This window comes from Bombus affinis, chromosome 7, assembly GCF_024516045.1.
Source record: "Bombus affinis isolate iyBomAffi1 chromosome 7, iyBomAffi1.2, whole genome shotgun sequence".
NCBI classification, from domain to species: domain Eukaryota; kingdom Metazoa; phylum Arthropoda; class Insecta; order Hymenoptera; family Apidae; genus Bombus; species Bombus affinis.
This window is the reverse complement of record NC_066350.1, coordinates 132,351-155,230: the sequence shown is the minus strand read 5'-3', so window position 1 is coordinate 155,230 and position 22,880 is coordinate 132,351. Positions and strand designations below refer to the sequence as shown.

At 35.5% G+C, this 22,880-nt stretch overlaps 3 protein-coding genes and 1 long non-coding RNA gene across 8 annotated transcripts in view; 1 reads left to right on the top strand and 3 right to left on the bottom strand.

Moving 5' to 3' along the window:
* LOC126918602 (inositol-pentakisphosphate 2-kinase) overlaps window positions 1-22,751 on the top strand; it is an 84,954-nt gene extending 62,203 nt beyond the window's left edge. For 4 of the 5 annotated variants that reach the window (XM_050726672.1, XM_050726673.1, XM_050726674.1 and 1 more), the window contains 7 exons: window positions 7,668-7,875; window positions 13,909-14,113; window positions 19,006-19,205; window positions 19,607-20,029; window positions 20,111-20,314; window positions 20,560-20,915; window positions 21,085-22,751. In XM_050726672.1, coding sequence (XP_050582629.1) covers window positions 7,684-7,875; window positions 13,909-14,113; window positions 19,006-19,205; window positions 19,607-20,029; window positions 20,111-20,314; window positions 20,560-20,915; window positions 21,085-21,304 — 1,800 coding nt within the window. In that variant the 5' untranslated portion in view covers window positions 7,668-7,683 and the 3' untranslated portion in view covers window positions 21,305-22,751. Of the gene's footprint in view, window positions 1-6,695; window positions 6,761-7,667; window positions 7,876-13,908; window positions 14,114-19,005; window positions 19,206-19,606; window positions 20,030-20,110; window positions 20,315-20,559; window positions 20,916-21,084 lie in introns of those variants that run through there. The other variant, XM_050726671.1, reaches the window with a different exon arrangement.
* Window positions 150-3,995, bottom strand: LOC126918153 (uncharacterized). Its single transcript, XM_050725795.1, has one exon. It carries the CDS (start codon window positions 3,993-3,995, stop codon window positions 150-152), a length of 3,846 nt encoding a protein of 1,281 aa, XP_050581752.1.
* Window positions 4,016-5,426, bottom strand: LOC126918152 (uncharacterized). The gene is made up of 2 exons (XM_050725794.1): window positions 4,299-5,426; window positions 4,016-4,225 (listed from the first exon to the last, which is right to left on the bottom strand). The coding sequence occupies exons 1-2, from the start codon at window positions 5,424-5,426 to the stop codon at window positions 4,016-4,018; spliced, it is 1,338 nt and encodes a 445-aa protein (XP_050581751.1).
* On the bottom strand, window positions 7,889-8,666 carry LOC126918605 (uncharacterized). Its single transcript, XR_007711376.1, has 2 exons — window positions 8,144-8,666; window positions 7,889-8,055 (listed from the first exon to the last, which is right to left on the bottom strand). It is a non-coding gene; the product is annotated as an uncharacterized LOC126918605 (long non-coding RNA).
* Window positions 22,752-22,880: the final 129 nt, after the last annotated feature.

The following is a 22,880-nucleotide window of genomic DNA, read 5'->3' as shown; positions in this document are numbered from 1 at the left end:
TTATGGTGGGCCTTAGTTTTATTGAGGGTTCTCTAATGACGTTTGGGTCTGGACGGTCAGACATTAAAGTACGTCGCGCGGACCTTTTCACGCGACGTAACATCCTCCCCCCCGTTGAGAGGATTCCGATCAAAAGTCCATGGATGGTATCAGGGGGAACTTTCGTCTGCGTTCTCCGCTGTTCGTGGTTGTCCGGGTTCCCTCGATTCGGGTTGACAGGGTAGTGGAATCAATCGTTTGACGCCGCGATCCAGGATGCTCGTCGCTGTCTTCACCGTGGCTGTCCGTATAATTCCGTCGGCTCCTGGGTGGACCTTAATGACGCGGCCCAAGGGCCAATGCATAGGTGGAACGTTGTCTTCTCGGAGAATTACGATTGTGCCCTCACGAATGCCATGTTTGCCCTTGTACCATTTGCTACGGCTGGTTAATTCGTTGAGATATTCTCGGTGCCATCGACTCCAAAATTCCTGCTTAAGCTGATGGATACGTTGCCAGTTAGATAAGTGGCTTGGTTGGATTGTCCTAAGATCTCGTTCCCGAATGTTGGTAAATGTGTCGCCTATCAAAAAATGTCCGGGAGTGAGGACTGGGAGATCGTTAGGATCTGTTGAGATGGGAGTAAGTGGTCGGGAATTCAACATCGCTTCGATCTCAATAACCAGAGTATTGAGATGCTCGAAGGTCAAGAGTTCCGTGCCAACGGCGCGAAGAAGATGCCGTTTAAATGATTTCACCGCGGCTTCCCATAAACCGCCAAAATGTGGTGAATTCGGAGGGTTGAATAACCACTGTATCTGCCGATCGGTGAGGAAGGTCTGCACCCTTTCTTGATGGTCGTCGGATTGTAATAGGAGGTGAAGTTCTTTCAACTCCCTGCTTGCTCCGACGAAGTTAGTTCCGTTGTCCGAAAGGATGGTCGCACAATGTCCTCTCCGAGAGATAAACCGGCGGAGCGCGGCAAGGAATGCGTCGGTTGTCATATCGCTCACTAATTCGATATGAACGGCTTTGGTAGCCAGGCATATGAATATGGCGACGTACACCTTTACCCTTCGGCGATTACGATCCCTTCTCTCCTTGACATAGAATGGGCCGCAATAATCAACCCCGATGTTCGTAAAGGGCCGCGACTCGGTAATCCGTGACTCCGGCAGGTCTCCCATCAGATATTCTACTGATGGTGGATTGGCTCGGCAACAACGGACGCACTTCTTGATGGTGCGCCATACTTGGCTTCGGCCGTCGACAGACCAATAACGTTGTCTAATAGCGTATAGTGTGGCCTGGGTTCCGGAATGATGGTTGCGTCGATGCTCCTGGTCGATGATGAGCTCAGTCACTGATGATTTTGGTAGAATGATCGGATGCCTTTGGTGGAAGGGCATCTGTGAGTTAGTGAGTCGTCCTCCGACTCGTATTATCCCTTCATTGTCGAGGAAAGGATTTAGGCGTTGGAGTTTCCCTTCCACAGACGTGGTCCGATCTTTTTGTAGTGAGCGAATCTCCTTCGAAAAATGGATGTTTTGTAGGAGTCTAAGCAATCTATTTTCTGCCGAAATGAGCTCATCTACTGTTAGAGATACTGCCCGGCTTTGTTTGTGTCTCCATCGAAAGCAGCGAGCGACGACTCTGGTTAGTTTTGACCATGACGAGTATTTTTCTAATATCGTATGGTCGACTGGGTTCGCTGCCAGGCAGGGTGACCTCTTTTGCTCAGGGATTTCGCCCGACGTAGTTGGGTTCCATGTTGGCCAATGCTCTTCATTTTGCTGGAGCCATTCTGGTCCATTTTTCCAAATGGACGGGCGCAGGAACTCCTTGGGCGTCTGACCTCGTGAGATGAGGTCCGCTGGGTTGTCGGCGGTGGGTACATGGCGCCAATCGGAGAGGTTAGTCTTAAGTTGGATCTCGGCTACTCGGTTCGCCACAAATGTTTTTAACATATGCGGCGAGGATTTGATCCACTGGAGCACGATGGTGGAATCAGTCCAGTATACGATCCGAGAGATCTCGATCGTCAGGGCCTTCTGGATTGATGCGATCAGGGTAGCCAGACGGAGTGCTCCGCTCAGTTCGAGTCGTGGGATCGTCTGTGTTTTGAGCGGAGCGACCTTTGACTTCGCGGTGAGTAGATGGGATTGGATGGAGCCGTCGGAACTAATGGTGCGGAGATAGACGCAGGCTCCGTAAGCCTTCTCGCTGGCATCGCAAAACCCGTGGAGTTCCATCCTAATCGCTGCTGGTATTACAGCTTTTCGTGGAAACCGGACGTTGTTTATCAACGCTAATTGGGTGTAGTACCGGCTCCATTCCGTATGCAAATCCGCGGGGAGTGATTCATCCCAGTTGATTTTTAATGACCATATATGTTGCAAAATAATCTTTGCTCGAATTATCACTGGAGCTAGCAATCCTAATGGATCATAAATTCTGGCGATCACCGAACTTATTGATCGCTTTGTAACGCGTGGGAGATCAGCAAGGGTATCGACTGAATACAGGATTGAATCAACTTGGGACTCCCAAAAAACCCCGAGGGTTTTTAGGGTCTGAGACTCACCTAATTGTAGCTTCCGGCATTTGTCTTGTTCGGATAGCCCCTTCAGTACGTCCGAATCGTTGGACGCCCATCCTCTAATATTGAAGCCGCCTGATTGCAGAAGGTCGGTGAGCTCCTTCCGAATCGACAGTAACTCTTCCTTCGTATCAGCTCCGGTGAGGGCGTCGTCTACGTAGAAGTCTCGCTTTAATACCAGTGATGCTCGCGGGAATTGGTGTCCCTCGTCGTCTGCCAATTGTTTGAGACACCGTATGGCCAAGTATGGAGCGGCTGACAACCCAAACGTTACGGTGTTAAGTTGATAGGAGTCGATCTCACCGTCGGAATTGCGCCACAGAATTTGTTGATATTTCCTATCTTCTGGGCGTATCAATATCTGGCGATACATTTTTTCAATATCGCCAGTTAGAACATACTGGTGAGACCGGAATCTAAGTAGGATGTCGAATAGATCCTCCTGCAACTTTGGTCCGGTGAGCAAAGTATCGTTTAGCGATACTCCAGTGTTGCTTGCCGCTGATCCATCGAACACAACCCGGAGTTTAGTGGTGTCGCTTGATTCCTTGATCACGCCGTGATGTGGCAGATAATACTCGTGATTAGTGAGGTGACCAGGGTCGATCTTCGTCGCGTGACCCAAGTCTATGTACTCTTGGATCACATTACTGTACGCGATTTCGTATGAGTTATCGCGTTGGAATCGGCGGTGGAGTGATGCGAGTCGTCTCATCGCTAGTGCCTTGGTTGATCCAAGGGATGGGAGCTGGCTGTTAAATGGAAGGGCGACGATGTATCGTCCTTCGCTGGTGCGTCGGACGTGATCTCGGAAGTGTTCTTCGCATCGTCGCTCTGCCTCTGAGAGATATTGAATCGGGGGTCCTTCGTCGATTTCCCAAAACCGCGCGAGATCAGCTTGCAGAGCCGTTGTGGAGGAGTGGAATGCATTTGTCGTGATTTGGTAAGTTGGACTCCCCCCGATTACCCAGCCGAATCGGGTTTTCTGTAAACGCAGTTCTGGCTCGTCTGGTCGCGTCAGATTAATCTGTCCGACGCACATCGAAGCAAGTGTCGTACCTGAACTCAGTAAGACATCGATCGGACCTGGCACATGAAATCGTGGATCGGCCAGATTGATATTCTGTGGTATTTCCAATGTCGAGCGATCGATGTGTTGACTTGGGATCAGGGTCGAGATAGCCGGAATGACGAGGAACGTTATTGTACGTTCATAGCTGCCGTCGGTTGACGTGATCGTAGCCGTTATGTATCGCCTTGCCGTCGTCGTTAAAGTATCGAGAACCCCAATTGGGACCGAACACTTCTTTTGTCTTATTCCAAGGAAATTGGCTAGTCTTCTAGTAATGAAGTTCATGCTGGATCCAGTATCGAGCAACGCACGGCAACGAATAGGTTGCCGTTTGTCGGTCAGCATGTTAACTTGTGCTGTAATTACTAGGTCATTGCACAATAATTCGGGATCTGATGGTCGGGTTTGATCGGTCCTTGTTGGGGTTCGGCGTGCCTGGCGTCAATTGTGTGTCTGTCTCGGACTGGTTGATGGACTTGAAGTCCGTGAAGTCCTTGGGTTGTGCTTCCTTGCGGCCTTCCGAGTCTTTGACGGGGATGTCGATGATCTCCTGCTGGAAGGGGAGGAACCTTGATCTGAATTGGAGGAAGTCGACCTTACCTTTTGCCTGTCCCGATGTAGCATTGTATGATGGCGACCTCCACACACCCTACAAGACCCGGCATGACAATCCCGAGTTGTGTGTCCCGCACTCAGGCAGTTCAGACACAGGAGTGCACTTTTGACCTCCTTCAAGCGTTCACTGACGCTTTTGGCTCTGAAGGCGTCGCAATGCCAAATGGAGTGTTGGCCCTTGCAAGAATGGCAGGAATTCTTGACCCGGGATGCGGTGAATGTCTGTCCTCGTGTCTTACGCTGTCGGATTCTTTTGGATTGGTCCGGTGTTTTAATTTGTTTGATATCGGAAGGTGATATGCCTGTGAGCGCTAGATTCTCGAGGTAATCTAGCAAATCGGTGTATTGAGGCACCTCCTTGTTGGTCAAGGTTAGCTCCCATTGTTGCCTGACGTAATCGGGTAGTTTGGAGCTGATGAGATCAAGAATGAGGCTATTCGGATATACGGTTTGTCCCAAACTGCTTAGTGCGTCGAGGTTCTGTCTTACGACATTGGCCAAGTCTCTTAGGGCCATTGGAGAACAATGCGTCAGCTTTGGGTAGTCAATGATTGCAAATCCATGGCATGACACGATGCGTCGGGGACAATCGTACCTCTGCTTGAGAAGGCTCAGCGCCTTCGGATAGTTCTCCTCATGGAAAACTAGAGAATTCACACAATTCGCGGCTTCCCCTACTAAGGAAGCCCGCAGATAATGAAATTTTTGTAAGGTGGTTAGGTGAGAGTTCATGTCGATAGTCGAGTTGAATGTGTTAAAAAATGCGTTCCAATTTTCGAATTTCCCGTCGAATGCTGGTAGCCGCATTTCTGGTAAATGCATTTTCGCTTCGGGAAAATCGGTGCCCTTAGATGGCGGCGGGATTGAAGATGGCTTTCCTTCCCGGAGATGCTGTATTCTCTCGTCCAGGGAACTGTACTGTTCCGACGCTACGCGTTCTTGAACGATATCCTCGTCCTCGATGTCGTCTAACTCGTCCTGGAGTGATAGGAATCGTTTCCACCCGGTTTGGAGTAGGGCTTGAGATGATCTCAAATATGCAAGATCTTGCATGCCTGACTGTTCGTATCTATCGATGCGGTCCCTTATAGTCGTTAACGTTCCTTCGAACAATTTATCACGTCGTTTCCTCAAGTTGTTGATCTTAGCTGGGGTCGGCATGATTCGGGATGTGGATCGACTTGAAATCTTCTTAAATTGATTACTCAGTTACGTCGGGACGCTGCCTGGTTGCGTGCCTCGACCAGTGTGTATATCTTTTTGAAGGTGTTGCTCCTGACGTCGCTGACCTTAATGGAGTGATACACTTCCGCTGTTGGATTCAAAGGGAACACGTGGCACTGTGTGTGGACACTTACTTGACACTGGCACGTGATCCGGCTCGAAGGACCATGTATTTTCGAGCTATCGCGGGGAGACGTAATCGCGAGGAAACACGTCAACGGGAGTCGTAAATTCCCGTTACGATCCTAATGATCGACGCCGCGAGTAGATCGATCCCCTGATTTCCGTTAAGATAATAGGGGTGGTTGAATTAATATAACTCCGTGATTGGTAGGGTTATGATTATATTTTTCTCCAACAGCTTCGTTTAATCACACACAATAGTAACGTCGTTGAGTCTGAAGATTGCCTGGATCTTGCTCAGATTCTGACTGCCAATCTGAGAGAGGAAGGCTCGTGGGTCGTAGTAGATGTGGCGATTGATCAGATCCAACCTTGACTGAATCGAATCAACAGGATCAACCGAAAGACTGAATGAAGAGACGTCGACTGCTTGACTCCGACTGTTTGACTTGGGTGGCTTGCACTGACGACTGACTCGAACGACTGACTGATTCGTACTACTCGAACGACTAACTCGTACTACTACGAACGACTGACTGATTCGGACGGCTACCTGTGTCAATGACGATGGAGGTTTTTAACGAAGTAAGCTGATTCGTTGTTCGTACTTTCCGTTATGAATGTGAGGACACAGATCCCCGTTACCATTAGCTAAGACGTTAACGGTTGAAGTTGGGATATGGAAGTATCCTAACGGCATGACTCGTGGGAAAACCCAGATGTTTCTAATCTCTAAATGCCTGATTTTCCCTGTCATATAATTAACAATTTTTCCCGTCATAACTACCAGCTTACTCCGTAATATTTAAGAACGTTCAATAAACCTAAGGACCTTTTAAGTACCCGCTATAAACCGAAAATGCTTGCAGGATTCAAGCTTTCTGCAAGCTAATGAGAATCGGTTTATGGTGGGCCTTAGTTTTATTGAGGGTTCTCTAATGACGTTTGGGTCTGGACGGTCAGACATTAAAGTACGTCGCGCGGACCTTTTCACGCGACGTAACAGTAAAGGAGTCCCGTTGACCGCGGATTCGTTATCGGACCTAAGACTATTGTCATTCGCATCGCGAGTACCTAACAATGGCTAATACTGGCGAAGATTCATTACCTGCCCACACCTCCGATCCTACTGGCTCTCCGACATATATGTAATTATTTCATATCTAATAGAAGGATTGCAAATGATAGGCAAATTGCTTCTTGTTAAATGTTTCTCATTGAACTTACGATTAGATAAATTGAATTATAATTTTTGGTTTATATTGTGCGTATGCGTGCGTGTGTGTATGTGTGTGTGTGTGTGTGTGTGTGCGCGCGCGCGCGTGTGTGTGTGCGTGCGTGTGTGTGTGTGTGTATGTATCTAGGTGAAAAAATCTCATAATTGCCAATTGTCCGACTGTTAAAGAAATATGAGACGATATTTGATAATTAACAATATTCTTTAAAAAAGATACTTACATGCACATAATACAACTTTTTCACTGCGTTATATAGCAATACGTTATCAAATTAATGCCTGCGTCAAGTTGCGCTATATATCTCGGAATATATCGAGACAAGAGACAGACACTGGTAGCTGAAAACAAACTATCAATATAGAAAGTTATCGTGAAATCCATCTATATATACGGCATCGAACTTTGGAGAATAACTGCTGATAGCCATGTTAAAAAAATAGAACCAATGCAGCCGATAATACTTGGAACGATAATCTCAGAAATAGCACAGATATTAAAACAGCTAAAGAAGAAATAGAACGACCCGCAAATATAAAACAAATATAAAGCTCGACTAGAAAATCATCCAAATAACCTAGCTAGCAGTATTGCACGGTAGTGTACACAGTAAATTTATATTACACAATAATTTAATACTGCTAGCAAAAAATCCAAACTAGATACTCTCTAATGGCGCATGATAAAACAATTTATCGAATGTTCGTACAAGCAAATTATAAATTTATCATGGAGTTAATAACAAAGAAGTAAACAAAATTAACGCCAGTTGTGAAGGTAGCAAGTTTTGCTTATTTTGCTTTACTTATTATTTCCACAGGGATAAAGATAAAACAATGACAATCAATGAAGGAAATCCTGTGCCGACCGCAACCTTTTCTTCAGAATCGATGACCACTTCCACCGGAAGCTTGGATGATGATTCCACAACGACGTCACAACTTTCACCTTTTTCATCAACATCCTTTATCGGAGATTATGTTTACAAAGGCGAGGGAAATGCGAATATCGTAGTTGCACTTCCACAAGTAAGACGACAAACTTTCTTATAATTAGACAATTTGTTGATCTACTTTATTTTCACTTTTATTGCTACATGTCTTTTTCTCATGTGTTCCATCGCAAATGTGTTATCAGCTTATCAGAGGCTTATGAGAAATTCCATATATGTAATATTTTTACGAATCGCATACACAGTATCAGAAAACCTATAGATTATATGTAATATGTACAGAACAATATAATGAATATTTAAAAAATGAATATATAAAAAATTATTATTTACTATTTACATACTTGCAGTCGTACATATATGGATTGGACGCAATCGTTGAACTTTAAACCAATTGAAAAGTAGCGTAGAATTAAAAATTCAATAAATGACTATAAATTAAAATAGGGATCGGTACTTATAATTTATGGAATAGACATTTATAGAATGTCGTTAAATATAATATGTATCAAAATTGAAAACATTATATACGTGTATATATTCGAATTCACTGTACATATTTCTTCTATTAGATCCATTAGACATCCATTAGACAAGACGAGATAGAATATAGAATATACACTGATGAATAAAGATAAACTGCTTATATAAGCTAGCATTGTCAATATATACTTTCATTGTTTGATAAATAATCATTGAAATAAAAACGCACGTCTGCCAACGTTTAATTGCCTTCCCGTTTTATGATAGAAAGAGTTTCCATGCATGATATGTACATATGTAGATATTTGTCACTCATCACTATTCATACTCATCATATATACACTTATTCATGAAAGACAGACAGAAAGACCAAGTGACAGTCGGAGAACGAGCGAACGACTGACAAGGACAAGCTACCATTCTCTTTGTGTCGATGCGCATATATACTGCGCACGCGTGAATGAGAAAAAGAGAAGCATAACTCTAATCTGTAACTGAACAAAGATAAAAAAAGAAGAGTGATTAAAATTAAAACGATGGTCGTTGACCTCCGTAATCGTTGGAAAGTAATTGTTAGATAGTGGGAAACTAAGCTGTTAGAGTTAGAGTGGGGATTTCATCAATAACCGATGAGTTTTTCGTTTCAAAATCATGGAAGATACCGTGATTGTGATTGTAAGTGCATAAATGACAAAACGATGTACATACATACATACATACATACATACACGAGTACATCATGCTATGAAAAACAAATTACATTCCTTCATCCTCAAATTCAATTATTAATCAATTATCAGTTTTCAAACTTGATTTATTATTAATATTATAGTAACAAATAAGATATACATGCATGTTGTCCATTTTTTTATCAGTGCATCATTTATCTGTTCTATTGTAACTTTTGTCTTTGTTATAATTATATTTATATTAAAAAAGATGCTGCATTTTATTGAAAAATCACCGATACTATTAGTACTACGGATAATACTGCTATATCGAACGATATTACGATTGCGGGAGAATGAAAAGAAAGAATATTTTATGTTACAGGTAATAAGATGTAAAGTATGATGCATAAATTATTATATTGTGTATATATTGGGTATACAGATTAGATACATACTTATATAGATATATGTAGGTATATGTATGTTTAATTTTTTCACTTGTTTAGAACCGAATAAACTCCTATAAATAATTTTTCTTATAGGAGAGAGTATCTTTTTCTATAACATTTTCCTTGATAAATACCGTGTTAAAACGGCATGCGTCATGAAAGTAACCACGTACATATATATACGATATATCGATACACAGTAATACACACTCTTGTTAGCACAAAGGTGGGTGACGCACGAGAAATTTATCTACAGCCACGTCAGCCAAAGGACAACCTTAGGTATATGTATATGAATATGAATATATACATGTACATGTATATGTATATGTATGTACATACATACATATATCGATTGGACGTTTATGAAAGGCGACAAGCACCTGACAAGTTCACATGGATAGCGCAAAATCAGATGTTCTAGATTTTATATTTGCTCGTATATTGACATCGCTTACCTACACCGACTTCTTTTTATCGATGATACGGAACCGACTCACCGCTAAATTTTTGCTTATTGTTAGCTCTATTGCGGTTAACCATTTGTTGATTCTCAAAAATAGAAATACAAGTTTGTCAATGATAAGTTCATCGCCACTGAATTATATTGAATTTCATTGAATTACACTGAATTACACTGAATTACACTGAATTATACTGAATTACACTCAATTACACTCGATTACAGCCAATTACACGTCGTCGCTGAACTGTTGCCAAGCGATCTAAAAGCCAAGTCCTGCCAGTAGCTTCAACGATTTTGAACAACATGTCAATTTCCATTAAACGATATATTATCCATTGAGATATGTGATGAAGATTTTGCATATACTTGCATTAATTCAAGAATTACTTGAAATGTCATATTTATCAATTACCTCAATTTGTATTCGCGTGTTTCTTCTATCAGTTCTTCATTCCCTTGATAGAAACAGATTGATAACATTTTATAAACTTAAAAAATGTGCATATCCAAATATATACATATGTACGATTTTTTTTTTCTAAAATCTCAAAACTTAATTTCACCTAAGATAGCACGCAGAAATTATATTATGTTATATTATATTATATTATATTACATTATATCATATATCATATCATATCATATCATATCATATCATATCATATCATATCATATCATATCATATCATAGTATATTATATTATATTATATTATATTATATTATATCATATTATATTATATTACACACATTTATGAGCTCAGCCACATTGATATGCCCGTTTTATTCATGTATAGCTGAGCTTTTAATTCTAACACTTTCAAAAGATCGTTATGGAAACATCATTGACCAACCGATCATGATCGTTTTTCATTTCCTTTCAAGAAGGTAATGTGGCAGGATGTGGTCTCGTTAGTGATATTGGCTACTTTCTGTATGAACCGTGGTGTACATACAAACATACGCACCAGTAATAATTAACGCCATGTCATTTAAGCAATTCACTGATAGTAATTGAAGCCTGCTACGCAATGGAAATTGTGGTTTGCCACGATATGAAATGTTGTCGACCTAATTTCAATTCCCTGACAAAGTCAATGGACAAAGTAACGGGAAAAAGGCCTCATTTTTTCAGATTTTCTATGCTATTCAACAATAAGTATTTTCGCGATGAGTTTCATTTGTTGCATCGCATTGCACCGTTTCGAATCTTGCTCTGTCTTTCTAATTAGATTCTCATGACTTCAATGAGAGTGTACTGCGATTTGATTTCTGGAATATGACACCACTGTGTTGAGTTCAATAATGGTAATAACAATAAGAATAACACAAAGAATAACAATAACTAAAGTACTATAATAAAAAATAGAAAAATAATACAATAAGTGTTCAAAGTCGAAAGAAAATACTGATATTAACTAAAATACTAGAATACGATTGACTAGAATGTACTCATTCTCATACGCTTGCACGCGAGTCCAACTGGTTCCTTATTCCTTGTTTCTTGACGCTTGAAGACAACGCGACTTGATGGATGTGTAATGTAATGTGTATATGTATGGATACATATCTACGTATAGAGACGGACGGCTTTAACTTTAACTTTAACTGGCTACCATATCTTCAGATATTTGTTTAGTTTAGTTTAAGTTTAGGTTTAGGCTAGAAGCGCGAAATTGTCAATCCGGTCCAGCCGGTTTTCCATCTTCTCCGCCTCAATTGTTGACGGTACCGATGACCGACACCGATATTAATACCAATATATGTACATACAGTGGCTCACGAAAGTATTCGAACGTTTACATATGCAAACTTGAATAGCCGAAATAATGTATATTAAAGTAATTTGCTTAGACAAGTAGATGTCAATAGAAAGATGGAAGTCTTAAGATTATGTCAATAAAATTTGAAAAGGATTCGACAACGTAGGTAGGAGTTATGATACATTTATTAGAAACACGCATTGTAAGTGACTCACAAAAGTATTTGAACGCTACATATATTATTAAATTATTTAATATTAATATTTTGTTGGGCCACCTTTAGCAGCAATAATGTGTCTCAATCGACGTCCCATACTGTAAACCAATGATTTTGTAAAACTACACTCAACGGAGTTCCATATTTCTATAATTTTATCTTTCAATATTTGCTTTCAGGTTATCTGAAATTTATTTAATCTTTTTCCGATTTCAGCCCATAAATTTTCAATCGAATTTATGTCTGGACTTTGCGATGGAGTAATTAACATGTGTGGTATGTTATGTACGATCCATTCTTTCACAATTCTAGCAGTATGCTTAGGATCATTATAATGTTGGAAGTGGAAATCTTCCAATAATCCTAATTTACGGACACTTTCTTTAAGATTATTTTTTTAAATATTTAAATACTTATATTTATCAAGGATTCCATCAATAAATATCAAATTTCCGGTGCCACTGGCAGCCATGCACCCCCACACCGTAACCGACCCACCTCCGTGTTTCACTATTTGATGTAAATGTCGAATTTCCAATTCCGTATTTGCTTTCCTTCACACATAATTTTGACCATCTGAGCCAAAAATGTTAAACTTTGACTCGTCCGATAAGGTGACTTTGTCCCAAAAAAAATTATCTTTATTAATGTAGGTTTTTGCAAAAGTCAATCTTTTATGATTTACCGCATTAATATATGACTTCTTTCGCGTTACTCTGCCATGAAAGTTATTGTTTCGTAAGATTCGTCGACATAATTCCGAGCGAACTTCTTTATGAAACATATCAGCTACCATACTTGCGAGTCGAGGAGCGGATGTAGTAGGATTTTTTTTTTCATTCGCCAATGATAACTTTCTCCTCCCTTTCAGTCAATTTCTTTGGTCGACCTGATCGAGTTTTGTTTACAAGTGTTCCCTCGTTCTTTGACTTTTTCATGATATAATGTATTGTAGACTTACTACTGTTCACAATTCCAGCAATTCGTTATATGATTTGCCGTCCTCATATAATCGGAATATTATTCCTCTTTCACACTTTTTTGTTGCAGACTTTTTGATATTCATTTTAAATACTATTGTACACACTTTTACTTTACTGTTACTGAAACGATATCCTAACATCAAGTAAACGTACCAATATTTTCATTTAGCAATGATGTTTACATTCGGTGGAAAGGAAGATGAAAAACTATCAACTGTGTTACAGCGTTAGAATACTTTTGCGAGACATCATGAATGTTTCTAATAAATATATCATAACTTCTGTCTGTATTATTGAATCGTTTTCAAATTTTACTAATGTAATCTTGAGACTTTCCCGTCGCTATAGATACCAAATTGTTTTAACAAATTAGTTTAGTACACCTCATTTTATTAATTGAAATTTGTAAGTGTAAGCGTTCGAATACTTTTGTGAGCAACTGTATGTCTTTCATATGAAATTGTTGAGGGGTCCAACAGTGAGTATAGTAAGAAATATATCAAATACCGAGGAGTAATTATAGTATAGTGTTTATAACTGTATTTGTGTAGAATTTAATTTTAAATAAATAGCTTTTTTTATCGAGAACGAGAGAGAAATTTGATGTTTCATTTTTGCTTCAGTTTCTTTTAAAGCGTAAGTGCATATAAACAAATAATAAACAGTTTACGATTCTAAATAATGTAATATTGTCTTCAAATTTAATCGAAATTATTGAAATACATATATAATTAAAAAATGAAAGCATTCTAGTTTATTCTGGTTTAGTATTACCTGATTGACATTATTTTAATTTATGCGTATAATTTTATTCGTTTTTAAAACAAAATTCCTTTATCCAAATGCTTATACCTATGTATACACAAATCAATATATAAACACATATCCTTTCACTGTATGTAAAATTAAATTGATTAAGGAAATTAAAAGGTTTACCCGTTTCATTTTGCCGCAAATTTAAAATCATTGTAATGACATTATGTGCGTATATACATTATATGTGTATCATTCGAATGTAATATATACAAAAGTAGTGTATAGGTATTATATGTATAAATCTAATGTTTCTGTATTTTTCAGGAGCAGAAAGTAATTCGATTTCGGAAATCGTTGCCAGGTGATGTTTCACCGGATGGCGGCAAACAACGAACGGAACGACAAGTGGAATTCGTGAGGTTTGTGGCTTTCTGTTTTTTGGGCCCGTACACGCAAGTCCCTGAGATTCTTCGTTACGATGCGAAAGACATTGCTAAACTTTCAGAAGCTATTCGACCTCTACGATCAGGTAACTAATTTCAAACTATATACATAGCTAGCTTATAACAAATTTTATATGAAACACTATAGAATAGACTACAGTGACGTGATATATTGAAATTATTTATTTTAATCATTTTAGTATACTTTTAAATTAGATAGACTTTGATTTACAAATTTAAAAAGTATCATATATATACATACATATGTATTATGTATGGTGATATGAATAGGAGAACGGTTATCGTCTATGGTCTATCCTACATGTACGAATATACTTCTTTATTCTCTAAACTTGGTTAGTACTATTTTAAATATAATAGTTAATAGAATATAATCTTCATTCGAAATTAATCAATAATCAAAGAGTACAAAGTAATATGTATAGCTAATTTTTATAGTAAGAAATTTTTTTAAATATATTTTTTGGTATCTTGGCGGAATACTAATTGTAATATGTACAATCTTGTTTCAAAGATACCTATAATCATGTGTTACCTGAAAGCTTTTCGGAATTCGATGAAATCTAATCCTATAGTGTTCAGTGTTCCTCGGCTTTACTTGCGTCTGTTAAATTTGTATTTTTTTCAAACTCAAGTTAATAATAAGGGTGAAAAAAATAGTGCGTGGGACCTTCGATCAAACCATGATCACAATCGCAATGGCTGCATGAATTTTCTGGAACGTATAAAAATCAATTCACCCAATTAAATTACATCATGTTTTCCACATTATTCTTATTGAAAATTCCGTTTTACGTTTATCTTTACTTTTATACGTCCAAATGTTTAAATTAATTTTTAGGTTTAGCGACAAATAACATTCTTTTCCCTCCGTTTATTTACAGATACTATGAAATTTATACTTCTTTTTAATATTTATCCAATAGAATTAATGTATTTCTTGTGATTAATACTAATTGTAATCGTAATTGTAATTTTTTTTTTTTTTTTTACTTCTAGAATACTACAATATATATATATATATATATATATTTTGTATGCATGTAGTTTATAGCCAATATTTAATAATAATTTGTATATTGAAGACTGAAATTATTAATAGATTAATATTGATTTGAATATCGCGTATCAACAGGCAAAAGGTATTTTCTCATTTATTTATTTTCTTTATTCGTTATCAAGTTCCATCCAATATCTCTTTAATTGCAAGAATGGGAAAACCGAACATGTAGATATATATATTCGTAGGCATTTATTATGTATATTTGCGTGCAATATATTCTCCCAGCCATTGCATTATTACGTACTCATAATGATGGGGTTACACTTCTCTTTTTCAGTATATCTTCAATCAATATGTAATAATATCATTGCGCTATATTATATTATAAAATATAAGTAATTAATGTCAGTTGCCTGTGTACTTTCAGTGTCACTGTGTAATCTGTAGTGTGTAGTGTGTAATGTGTGGTGTGTAGTATGTAGTGACGTTGGAACAGAGAACATGACCGCATTAAGGTTCAACTCGATTATTCTAGTGCAAGGATTAATCTAACAAAATGATATCACGACTTATACTAGATAAATCCGCACCACATAAAAATGACTTTTTATTGATTCAACTGTTCCAACTTTAAAAAATATTCATTAATAATGGCGCTATTGATTATTCGGTAGAAATATCTATATTGATTGATTAAGATTTTTAGATGGGAACATTAATACATTCTGTAATGATTGTAAGTCATATACATCATTATATCTACATAATATAAAATATTTCAATAAGTTAGACTGTACGTAAAAAACAAATTACATAGTACAAAACCCTTAAAGCAATAACATTACATTTTAATATTGCTAACAAAATATATTACAGTCATTTTAAATATTTATATTACACAAGTACATAGGTATAAACAAAATCTGTATTAGCCAATTTGTAAAACTATTAATATAAGACATACTTATCCTTTTTTTTTAAATGGCGATGTTACTCATGAAGAAACATATTAGCGCTTAGTGTATGACAGGGCGGAAATAATCATATAAAAATTAATTGTTGAAGAGCTAACAAGAATTCATGACATATATTTTATGAATGCTGCTTTTCTGTACGGTACACACACCATCGCGTCAGTACGTCACACGGTAACTGGTAGCTGTGCTGTGTGCACTCGAAATTCGAAATTCGAAAGAATGACGACGCGACACCGCGTCGTGCGACGTCGCATCGTATCGCCAGACACTCTTGAGAAAACATTAAGGTAGCTTCGCACTCCTTTGTATATTATTATGGAAGTATATACCTTCACGAAGAGGTGGTCCACACGCTCCCCTGAGATGGGCATACACGCGCGATCAATCATTCCTACGAAAAGGATACAGCCCCAGCGTAATATCCGCTTAGTTCTCCTTCGGGGAAGCTGATGCATGATCTATTGAGTCATCGAGTTTGACTCACCATCTTCTTCGCTACATCCCAAGTCAAACTTCACTTCAATATCATTTTCTCGCGCGTGGTCTATCCTCTTTCCCGAAGAATTATTACAGATGCCTTAGGAATTATTATAATTGCCGCAAGTTTAAAGATATTGTCGGATACTGATGAAATACAATATAGCTTCTGTTGCTTAAAAAAATATTTAAATTTTATTATACCGAATCTAATAACAAATAAAATGAATTTAATAACAAGATATGACCATGTCCCTACAATTTATAAATTTTATTATTAATTTAATAATTATTATTATAATTTATTATAATACGAGTTTTATTGCTTGATGAGCGCCATATTTTGAAACATACATGGTGCGCGTGAAACTTGCTTCTACGAGAATGCGACTAGCTGATAGGAAGAAATTAGAACGATATGAGAAACCGTTTGCGTAAAATGGAAACCGCTCGAATTATGAAGAAAACACGTTATACAGGAAATCTGAATAGCTTCCTCTTAATGACTTCTCGTACGTATGTATATTGTGTATGTATACTTCATCTGGACTAGGCTTTCCGATACTTTTCCCTTTTGCTTGCTACATGTTTGAAACGCCAACTATCGAGTGGCGACATAATATGCATCATAATAAACAGTGAGTCCTGTAAATTGCCTCACGATAATCGTGTCGAAATCGGTAATTTCATAGTTGACATAATTAATAACTATATCCGTTTGCAAATGTACATTACTGTTTAGAAGGTTAAAATACTTATTGCTATATAGTATAGAGTTACTACGCTATAACTTTCACTTCGTTTATTCTTATTATGTTATAGATCATAATTGTCAGAATATCTATCATATAAGATATTCGCGATGTGATGCACAGTACACTTTATTTTATACATCATTAATTTTCACAAAATCTTAAAAAAGTTGTTATTTTAACCCTTTGAGTGCTAAATACTCGCGGCCTATGCCGCCCGTACGGACGGCGCGCGTCTAGCGCTGACGATCGCTGTGGACGGAATACTTTTTCGGTAGACTGAACTCTGTTGATTGACTATTCAAAGCGCAAATCGTAATAAGTTATAGTAATTCTTTTGCACAAGATTAAATGATTCAAGAGCGTTATATTTTAGTTATTTTTAATTATTTATTATAAGCATTGAAATGTACAGTTAACTAGAATTTGGGTAATAAACTAGAAAACAATAAACTAGAAAACTAAATTTAGTAAATATTAACACAAGTTAATAATTTAGTTGTGTGTGAAAAATTCAGTGCTTGAGAAAACTAAAAAAAGCAGATGTAGAGTTTTCTTACAAGTGGTGATCACTTCAACAATAACGAGCCACTATTGGCATTTGTTTACTGCCGTAAGGAATGCATTTATATTTATTTCACACAAACGTAATAGTATCACTTCTGCGTAGGTGTTCGGAAAAATTGAAAAACCCATACATGCGTCCTTAGTCCATGCCGGGCACTTACAGAAAACGCATATATACGTCCTCAGTCCACACCGATAGCTTTCGCCAGACACCTATATGCGCCCACAGCACTCAAAGGGTTAATATTGGTAATATTTTGTAATTATACATTGAGTACAAAATTTTACCATTGTACCAATTATTTGTTTGAAGATAATTGCATAATTTTAGCTATGAGTATTTCATCTTGGAAGGTATAATCGTTTATGAGAACTTTGTACTCGATATAGATAATTATAAAATAATTTTAAGATAATATATTATTAATTTAGCAAACATTTTTGGCAAATTAAACCTGCGAAAACATTTCAAATGTTTTAAGACTTTGAAACGAACTATCATATACTTACATATGTACTAATATGTAGGTATATTAATTATTAAATAATAATTTTTTCATATTTTAATCAAAGTGAAGAAATGTTTCAAAGAATGACCCAAAGGATTTACATAATATGTGTTACTTACAATTACATTAATAGAATAAGATGAAAATTAATCCTCTAATATCTAATTATAATAAAATTATAATATTTCTAACTTTTATCCTTTAAAGATCTAATTAACTTAATCCCAAACACGCCATAACAGAGGAGAGTTGTATTAGTTATACTACTGCGTATTATATCTATGACAGATATTATACATACAAACTATACTATACATTATACACTATACGCTATACATTACGATACTGATAGATAACACAATTAAGTTTGCTTCGCCCCACGACGCAAACTTAAAATTCAAATGTCCCACATGATACATGGTCAACTTTAAAAGACGAGCATTAGTTACTGGCCAATAAATTATATCTCGATAATCTGAACAAATTTTTATTCAAATTTTAGTTATTGTCATCAACGATGATCACACGATTTGTCTATTTTAGATACATAGGTACATATTCCACTAATAACATGGAAACTATGCTAATAAACATATGTACTTATAAATGAATGTTGCTTTCGATAGATCTTTCTATCCACTAATCATATTCTAAAATTGTCCTTTTTTTCAGATAAACGACGTAATAAGGAAATCATGGACATATATGCCACAACATTTCCGGATTACACGTTTCTTCCAATAAAATTCGATACTAATCTCTTTCCAACTAACAGAACATTTTGTGTTGAAATTAAACCAAAACAGGGCTATCTGCAAGATATTGATCGGAAATTTCAAAAATGTCCTTACTGTCTGACACAATATTATAAGGTAATATAATGATTTCATGTTTACAATAACGGCACGCCCTATACATATATATATATATATATATACATGTACTTCATGATATGTACTTCATATCGTAGTTATATCATGCAAACGTAATGTATAAATATGTACATATATTTCTCATATCGCTCATCTACTACAACGATGATATAACTTAAAAGTAAAAATTTTAGGGAAAATATATTTAAATGTTTTATATAAATAAGAACTACTTCCTATACCGATAAATCAACTTTTAAATCAAACGGCAAATTCTAAAAAATTTTTTGTTGCAATAAATGAACAATATATGACATATTATTATTTTTCTCTTTATCTTTCTCTGAAGATGAAATTAAATGAAATGAATATTTTTAATTAATGATTTTTTATAATTTCAGTTAAGGAACAAGATGATTACATGCCGTAGCACTTATTGTCCGTTTGATCTCTTCTCGGGAGTGGAAACTCGTATGAAATCGGCACTAAAAGCACTACTAACATCACCACAGAATAATCTTAAGATTTTTAAGGATGGCGTTATAGTTTATGGCCAAGAATCAACTTGCAGTGATCTTGAATGTGTCTTGACGGAATGGTTTCACAATTCTATTAATTTTACAAATATAGAATACATTGATCACTTTTGTAATTTAATTTGCACTGCTCTTTTACGTCCTCTTATTTCGGAAGAATTTAAGTCTAATATATTTCCTGCGCATGAATTGCGCAAATCTGTTATCGAACAAGATTCGAAGACGTCCTCATACATTAATCCAGATCTGATAGCAAGAGCTAAGAAATATTTGTATTTTACTGGAGAGGTAGATATTAACTTTAAATCCTTGTGACATTTGCTTATTTTAGTCAAGTTTAAATATAACATAAATTTATCTCTTTTACAGACGTGCAACTTAAAGGGGGAAATATTGCCAAATAATTCGGTACTAGAACGAATACTTCATATGCAGCGGCTGCCTTTTATTAGCTCAGAATACGTTTATAATACGTATTCAAAATTTCGTTCATGGCTAACTAATGATATTATATATTCTAATTTAATAAACATGTTCAAACTTGATGATCGAATATCTTATCCCAAACAAAAAGTAAGTAAATATTTACTTATTGTATATTACGTATTATACATATATTTAATTATTATATATATCAATACTTCTACATTGGAATAATAAGTTACGAAACAACATATTTCATTTACAACATTTATCATAACATATGTAACTATATATATACGTACATATATCTGTTTTATAGAAATGAGTTTTTATAGTAGTAAAGATATCTTTTAGTAATATAGTAGAGATATCTTAACAATTTTCTTATTTTTCAGAAAACTATTATAGGTATTCCTGAAACATTAAGAGACACTTATATACAAACATATGCCAAAGATACTTCGATTTCAAAAAAATCCAAGTTTGACCACGACGATTATTGTGGCAACAAACGTATTAATAAAACTAGTGAAAATATCTTTATATCGAAACCAATCTTAATTCCAATTGAAAAACATAATTTATGGTACAATAAATTTAGCGTATTAAGTAACGCAGATAAAGTACACGATAACGAAAAAGAAACATATTTTTATGTAAATACTGAAAGTATACTATGCCTGCAGAATTATCTCTTATTTTCATGTGCTAGAGATTGTTCGATATTGATGTCATTTCGAGAAATAAATCCGTAAGTTTCGAAAATATTTTATTCTGTGAATAATGAATATTGAATAATATTTTATAACAAAAATATTTCAATAAAATATTAAAGAAACAATTATTTAAGCTTTGAACAGTAATCGAATTTCTGGAAATTTGGATACTAATATACTTTTTTCTCTAATATATATATGTAGGAATACAGTATCGCCTACTCTCGATAAAAATATAATACAACTTCCGGATGGACTCAGTTTTGTTTGTAACGTCAGGATTTCTGACATAGATCCGAAAAGTCTACATTGCATTGAAAAACATCGGCAACGGGACATCGATGTTTTAAATTCAGTAATATCCTTTCTAGAAGAAGAATTTATAATTAAACATCAAAAGTCGTTTGAAAAACGATTACCGTAATAGTAATCTTCAACTATAAGTTAGACCTTACTGTGTAACGTTGCTCTATCCTCATATCTTTTAAAAATATAGATGTTATACATATATGTATGTTTTACGTATCTCTATGGTATATGTAATATTTATAAATGTAGAGAACATATGTATAGCTGATATGTTTGTAGAACATGTATAATACAGAAATTATAATATTTTTATGTTACAGTTATATTGTAAAGTATTCACAATTAATAATGCAAATTCACAATTGTTCATTAAAATATATACTTTATATATTCATATATTCATCTAACATAATCAGCAGGTTCATTCCTCGGTCGACATGATATTTTAGCTTGTTCTGATAATTTAACAAAAATGTTTCAAACAAAAACTCATCAGTATCAGATGAAGAATGTGCGGATGTAAAAGAGCTTCCAGAAGTTTCACTTTTCCATTAACACACACACGGAGGGGAGGGTTATCCTTTATATTTCTATTAAATAACACCATATATCTTTCCTGTCATATTGTCAACATGTATCATTTTAATTATCTGATCCTAATAACTTAATTTGTTCCTAAATCAGTACTTACACCTTGATCGTCAATATATATTGATGTTCCTAAACAAATGAATGAATTGGTGATGAAGTTATAAACTACATTTTATACAAACAAATAAATTATATTATTATATGTAATTAAAAATCAACTTATACTACAAATAAGAAACAGATTATATTGTTATAGTATCAGCTAGTTAAAATGATATATGTCTACATATTTAACAACGTTATTAAAGTCGTCCTTTTTGGTAACTGAAGAATATGGCCAAAAAATACATATATGGTATCATTTGAAAAATAAAGAACGATTCATGATTTTTATGAAAAAATTACACTTTTAATGTTTGATACCACTGAACTTTTGTTTGAAACATTAATTTGTTCGATTGCCGGAATCAGCACAAAAATCGTAATTCATGTACCACTCCGTATAAAAAAATAATTATACTATTATTTTATCAATATAATGATCACTAGATAATCTCGGTAATATTTTTGTTTCAAATTTTAAATATTAATATTTGCATTCAGTCAAATCATTATTTTATTTAAAAATTTGGAAATATTTATATAGTATCTAGTTATTATTAAATTAAGATTTATATTTCTTATGATAATAATATCGAGTTTAATTAAAAGTAATCTAATGATAAATTATTGTTCATGGATAACCATTAGATTATTAAATTTAATTACCATTAATATTTAATATTTAACAAAATAAAATGAAAGCATGTACATTACGTGAAAATATTTGTAACCGTTTACTTAATATAAATTAAGTAAATGCATAGACATCACATTAAATTTATAATGTACTGTATATCACATCATGTTTTATTACTAACCTATATGCGAGTATGTAAATATTTAACGAAATAAAAATGATTTACATTGTATACTATTATTATTAATAACCAGTATTAAATTGAAAGCTAAAGGTTTTATATAGTACATTTTAAATTATTTAGTACATTTTAATTTATTTAGTATATTTTAATTTCCATTAAAACGTATATCAATATACG